At 35.6% G+C, this 6,924-nt stretch overlaps 1 protein-coding gene across 1 annotated transcript in view; it reads right to left on the bottom strand.

Moving 5' to 3' along the window:
* The window catches only part of ACBD6 (acyl-CoA binding domain containing 6), a 146,360-nt gene that overhangs the window by 16,428 nt on the left and 123,008 nt on the right, over positions 1 to 6,924 (bottom strand). Inside the window, exon 7 of the mRNA XM_011361215.2 lies at positions 3,348 to 3,378. Within this exon, the coding sequence (XP_011359517.1) occupies positions 3,348 to 3,378 (31 nt within the window). The remainder of the gene's footprint in view (positions 1 to 3,347; positions 3,379 to 6,924) is intronic.

Genomic DNA, 6,924 nt, shown 5'->3' with positions numbered 1-6,924 from the left:
ATAGTTTATCAGGCAAATAGTAGGCGCTCAATAAATATTCGTTGAATGAATGAAATATAATTAAGAATGCAAGTCATATCCACAGTACTTATAGAGCTTATAATATCTAGATTTAAAATAATTTAAATTTAATTTTCAAACAAGTAACATATGCATATGGGTCCAAATACAGAAGTTATTAACAGGTTTATGGGAAAAAATTTTTTTATCTTATGCTTGTATTCTGGCTCCTCTAGTTGTCTAAGTCCTTCCCGTAGACAACCAACATTAGCTTTCTGTACCTTCCAGAGATATTTTATGCATTTACTACCAAATATGTACAGAAGTACTTAGGGCAGCACACTACACACGGTTCTGTACCTTAATTCTTTCACTTAGTATCTTATGAGACTTTTTTCATATCAGTACATAAAGATATTATAGTTTATTTTGAAGTCGGAAAGATTTTTTGAAAAATCCTATCCAGTTGCTATCTAGAAATGCATTTTACATATATCAAACCTAAATGGACCCAGTCCATAAAGGCATTCACCCCTAACGGTTAACTGGGGGTGACAGAGTGACTATCTACATTCTTAAGGGTACAATCAGTAAGGTTTAGCTGTTTCTACAGTTTCTGGGTGGAGAAATGAAAGGAAAACATAACAAATGCCACAGAAAAGGCACTAAAACACGTCTGATGAGCAGATGCAAGAAGGGATGAGGTGGGAAATACGAACGGATTTAGCAGAGCACGTAGGTGCACTGGCAGAGGCTGTCTTCCTAGGCAGAGCAGTGAACTCTGGACCTTATGGCAAATATTTTGGAGTAAAAGAAAAAGCTCACTTCTTGAAGCCAGGCATCAGGAAAAAAGGGTAGCCCTGAATTTTACACTGAAGGCCTCACAATCACTGTGACGAGTTTCTTCTTTCCCCACTCTGATTATCTGTGGTTGTTTGACTCAGGCCTGGTTGTCCTAGATAGCATCACAGCTGTGGAGGTGGCCGAGGAAAGTTTACTAATGGGTTGTAGGTTAGGGTTTTGAATGGTCAGTTCTTGGTGATGTTAGAAGAGATATAAGACAGAATTATCATGGAAAATGTTTGAGGAGTGAGAAGCGTGAGTGCTGTGGAAGGGGAGCAGGTCAGCGGCTTTTCGCGTTGTCCCGGCAGAAGCCGATCTCTGCCTTCATTCTTACCGCTTTAAAATAACATCTTGATATCTGGAAGAATAAGTCTCTCTTCCTTAGTTATTCTTGGCTTTTTGTTCTTTCATATAAATTTTGGGACAAGCTTTTTCAATTCCACAAAAAGCCTGCTGAGATTCCTATGAAAATTCTTTGAGTTTGTAGTTTAGTCTGGGGAGAATCCATCCTTATGATACTGAGTCTTCTCAGTCATTAACATGGACTACTTCTATTTAGGTCTTTTTAAAAAGTCTTTAAAAAAAGTAATGTAATTCTTTTTCTATGAAGGTTTTGCATATCTTTTTGGCAAGTTGAGTTCTAGAATTTGTTGCTATTGTAAATAATATCTTTAAATTTTTTCATCGTCTACCTTTTCAAATAATGTTTAAGAATGTAATTTTTAAAAGATCGATCTTGTATTCAGCATCTTTGCTAGACACTCTATTAGTTTTAATAATTTGACTAAAGAGTGTCCTGTATTTCTTTGTAGCTACTTATATTGTTAGAGATTAATGATAATTTTTTTTATCCTTCCATATACCTTTTATTTCTTTTGCTTTTTTTCTGTGTAGTTTAGAATTCCAATACAATATTAAAGAGAAATAGTTATGGTAGGCATCCTTTTCTTGTTCTTTATTTTAAAGGAAATACTTTAAATAGTCCATCTTTAATAATAATGTTTACACTAATAGTGTTTGGTATATAATTTAATCGGGCCACGGAACTTTCCTTCCATTTCTAGTTTATCATAAACAGTAATATTAGCTAATATTTATTGAGTACATGCCAGGTGTCAGACATTGTTCTAAGCACTTTACATGGATTAACTCATCATATGCTCATAACAAATCTCTGAAGTTATTATCCCTTTTTCACCATGAGTAAACAGGTAAAGTGATGTTAAATAATCTGTCCAAGTTCAGTAACAGAATTAGAATTTGAACCCAGAAGTGTCTTGAAAGCCCAAGGTCTTAATCACTTTTCTATATTGCTTCTTAGAATGAGTGTCGAATTTCCTCAAATGCTTTTTCTGCATTTGATTTGACTATATGGTTTTTTCACCTAATTTGCTAATAAGGCATATTACATTAATAAATTATAAAAATGTTAAATCATCTTTGAGTTCCTGAGATAAATTCAGGAATTTATGATCATACCATAACTTTCTTTTTCAAATACATTAATAGACTTCATTTGCTAATATTTTATTTAGGATTTTTGCATATATGTTCAAAAGTGAGACCGACTCACAATTTTCCTTATTCTTGTTGCTGTTGGTGCCCAGGTTATATTAGCTAAACCCACCAGTGAGTTGGGGCATGCACTTAGTGACATGCCGATCTTCATTATCAGGCTGACAAATGTAGTTACCATAACAGCTAGCCCAACAACTTTAGACTCCAAGACAATCTGTGAGGTTCTTGACATCCAAGCAAAAGCTAAAAAGTAGACAAAAGGGCCGAGGGGCACCTGGGCCTCTTACTACTGAATGGAGGTCTCGGATGCCCAAATGGCAAAGCAGCCCAATGTACTCCCTCACAAAAGGTCGATCCTTAATCTGGTTTAAATATTGATGGCTGTCGCTTATTCAACCATATTCACACTCAAAAAGAATAAAAGTAAGAATACTTTTACAAGTGAAGTTTACAAAAGATTTCAATATCCTTTATCTCACTGAATTTACCCAGTAGCTCTTTGAGTCATGTTATTTCTATCTTACAGATTATCTTCTGTTTTATAGATGATTTAAGTGAAGATTACTTAAGTAGGCTAAGCAATTAGTAGGAGAAATGAGTTAAAATGATGAAATCTATTTTCTTCACTTTAGTTACATCAAGGAAGTATTGCTTGTAGGAGAGATTCTGGCTCCTACAGTGACAATAATTAGCATCTTAACTGTCACTGCCAGTAACAAGAATGAAATAATAAATTTTCAAATGGGGGCTGAAGGAGCCTCCATTTTTGTTGATAGTGTAGAAATGCTTGATTTACTATAGATGCGCCCATAAGAATTTTAATATATCTCCAACTGCAGAGGCTATTAACCCATTTATTTAATAAAAAGTCACTGTATCTCTGCTAGTGGCCAGGCATTTTTCTAAGCACTATATAGGATATATAGGATTGGAAAAAGTTGAGATAAACAAAGTTTCAAATAATTAAAAATTTAGAGCTATCTTACCATAATGCAGAGCTGTTTGACCTTCATTGTCCTATAAAAGAAACAAACAATACATTTAGAAGTCAAGGTTATTGCAAAAGTATGGAAGTACATAAGCTCTAGCAAACAGATCTGATATTACAAAGTCCATAGGTATATGTAATACAGGAAATGAAGGAGTCAGTTCTTTGAGCCTCACAGTAACTTTTGACTAAGCTTTATCTTGGAAAAAAGGAGAATGCTGACTAGGACAGTGGTGAACAGGGGCTGGCAGAAGGGAAGAATGAAGAACTATTGTTTAATGGGTATAAAATTTCAGTTTGGGAGCGTGAGAAAGTTCTGGAGATGAAAACTGGTAATGGTTGTACAACAACACGAATATGCTCAATGCTCCTGACCTGCACACTTAAACATGGTTAAAATGGTTAATTTCATATGTATATTTTACCACAATTTAAAAAGTATAGCATAGGGAATATAGGCAATAATACTGCAAAAACTACAGGGGGGTCATTTTGTAAATTATATAAATGTCAAAACAAAAACAAAAGCAAAAATAAAAACAAAAACCAGCAAAGTAAAAGCTCTGAGCCAAAACCCCAGGTGGCAATATTCTCCATTTCTTGGAGAAAGCCAGTTTGCAGTAGGAGAGAATGAAATATTCACAAAGAAAAAAGTAGCAGTGAGAGATGGAGAGGGAATGAGAGTCTGGTCCCTGTCTTTCTCAGGTGGGTGAGCCAATAACAAAATTCTCCCTAGACAAATGCGATCTTTCTGTCACCTGCAAACCAGATGCTAACTAATACAGAATGTGAGGCAATTTATGACCCGAGCCTTGGTCATCTTCCTCCCAATTCCTTCTCCTAATTTTGTGACTGCCAACTCCCAATCAGAACACCTATCTGGACTCCCACACCTGTAAATGCTCTTCACTCTGCTGGAAAAATTATCCTCCAATCTTTTAAGGATAGTGTCTTGTTCTTTTCTCATGTTTTAAAATTTGTCTTTGATATATTTAAGCATTTTAAGTAGACTTATTTCATAGTCCCTATATTTCTTTGAGTTCAGGGAGATGAGGCAGGGTGATGCTGCATGTTGTAATGAGATCTGCTTATTGCTGATAGCTTCCTGTGTTCTCTATAACTTTGGACTGTAAATTCATTTTAATTGGGGTTTTATTTGTGAAAAACTCTGTGCTATGTTCCTTGGATTGAGGATCTCTCCCTCCGGAATGATTTTGCTTCTGCTTGTGCCAGGCACAGCAGAGATATTATCAGTCTGAGATCCCTGTGTTGATTTCTTAGTGTGGGGATTTTTGAACACTTAAGCAGTGTTAATTTAGAAAGAGCAAACCTCTCTCCCATCCCACCTCCCACCACTGGGCTTGGAGCACAGGCCTTGGAGCACAGGCCAAGACAAATCCTCCACATCAACTCTGTGTCAGTGGGCAGATATTTTTTAGTCTACTTTTTTCCTGATGGTGGTTGGTGTTCTTTGAGATCTCTACCCCATGGGTGTGGAGGCTGGCAAATCCTTTCAGAGCAGCCCAGTGTTGGTTTAAACTTACCACTTTCTTTTTACAGTTTTGGGTTTTTTTTTTTTTTTTTTTTTTTTAAACTTTATTTTACAATCTTTAAGACTCAGTTCTTCTTCAGGAAACCTCCCCAATTCCTCGGGTGTGGTTAGGTGTCCCTCTTTTCTACTACTGTGGCATTGCACACACTGCATACACTTTTCTGTCTCTTCTCCTAAGACTGTGAACTTCTTGTAGGCAAGTGCTATGTCTTTCATCCAGGGCCCATCACAGTGTCTTGCATAGTGTGCTCAATAAATGCTCACGAAATGAAAGAATGAATATGTTAATCTTTCCTTGTTGGCTTATTCTTTAACATCTTGACTACCTTTTTTCTTTTACCCAAACTTAAAAAAGTCACACATATTTTCTAAAGTGTGGAATATAATGCCAAATGTAATAATCCAATGAGAGCATAAACAATGATGAATAGGAGACTCAGTTTATAGTTACCAAAGTGCAAAATCACTAGTACACTCAGGTTGACTTGTAGATCCTCTTTTTCTTCTACTTGTGCACAGAACGAGTTGGTCTCTCTTGAGAGATTATTTCTCTTCCACATGTATTCTGCACTAATATTTTTTTACTTTATTATTTTTGATCATGTCTCCATTTTATTAATAATTATTTTCCTTAAGGACTTAGTTTTCTTTTATCTCCAAACTGGTCATACTAAGAAGTATGTATTTTTTATTCTACCAAATCAAGTATTGATGAAAATATTAAACATTTGCTCAGAATTGATACAGCGGAAACATTATTTTATCCCTTTAACATTAAGCTACTGATAACACTGCTGGTTTCTGTGCATAAACTCTGTAGCCATGTCCTGATTTTTTTCCCCAAGTGCTAAATGCATTTTATCAAACAGAATCAAGAACCACATGTCTAAAATACACACACACACACACATACTGCAGTCAGGAAAATAACATGCTTCGTAGATATTCTCTATGAGCAGAAAATTCTCCTGACTGTTACTGGATTTCTTTTGTGTGTGTGACCACAGTGATACTGATATTCTAATTCAATTCAGACTTGATCTAACATCTCTGCCAATGTTGGTTCTAAAGACACAGTAGTAAGGCAGTATTAACCATTAAGAGTAAAAACATTCCCAAATTGCAGTAGCTATTGTTTTCTTCTCTATTTAAAAAAAAAAAATGTTTTACCATCTTTGACCTACAGGTTATATTTAAGTATATAATACCCTATTCTGAATAAAAGGCTGCAGCTTCCTGTTTCTGTCTATGAGTCCCCTGACTCATAGTTTTGTACCCTTTTGTCTTTTTGTTTCAGGTAGAATAACCCCTTTCAGCATTTCCTGTAATGTAGGTCTTGTGGTGGTGAAGTCTCTCAGCTTCTGTATGGCTGGAAAGGTCTTTATTTCTCTTTCATATCTGAAGGATAACTTTACTGGATATATTATTCTTGGCTGGTGATTCTTCTCTGTCAATAGTTTGAATATTTGGTTCTACTCTCTCCTAGTTTGTTGGGTTTCTGCTGAAAAATTTGATGATAATCTGATGATAATCTGATTTCCTTTATAGGTTGCTGTCTTCTTTTCCCTGGTTGCTTTGAGAATTCTTTCTTTGTCATTAATTTTTGACAGTTTTAATATAGCGTGCCTTGGAGAAGGTCTTTTTTGAGTTGAGATAACTAGGTGTCCTCTTTGCTTCTTGGATTTGAAGATCCAGTTTTTTCCATAGCTTTGAGAAGTTCTTGTAGACTCTTTGTTTGAATAGGCTCTCTGTTCCTTCCCCCATCTTCTCCTTCTGGTACACCCATTATTCTTACATTGTTCTTTGTGATAGAAAAAACAAGTGCTGAAGAGGTTGCGGATTAAAAGGAACCCTTGGACTGCTGGTGGGAATGTAAACTGGTACAACCACTATGAAAAACATTACAGAGGGTCCTCAAAAAATTAAGAATAGATTTCTGGGTATCAGAAAAATTTGAAAATATTTATTCATTATAGATACATGTACCCCTTTGTTCACTGCAGCATCATTCGTGGTGGCCAAG

This window comes from Pteropus vampyrus, unplaced genomic scaffold, assembly GCF_000151845.1.
Source record: "Pteropus vampyrus isolate Shadow unplaced genomic scaffold, Pvam_2.0 Scaffold65, whole genome shotgun sequence".
Classification (NCBI taxonomy): domain Eukaryota; kingdom Metazoa; phylum Chordata; class Mammalia; order Chiroptera; family Pteropodidae; genus Pteropus; species Pteropus vampyrus.
Note: the sequence above shows the minus strand (reverse complement) of the source record. Positions and strands in the feature narration are given on the sequence as shown.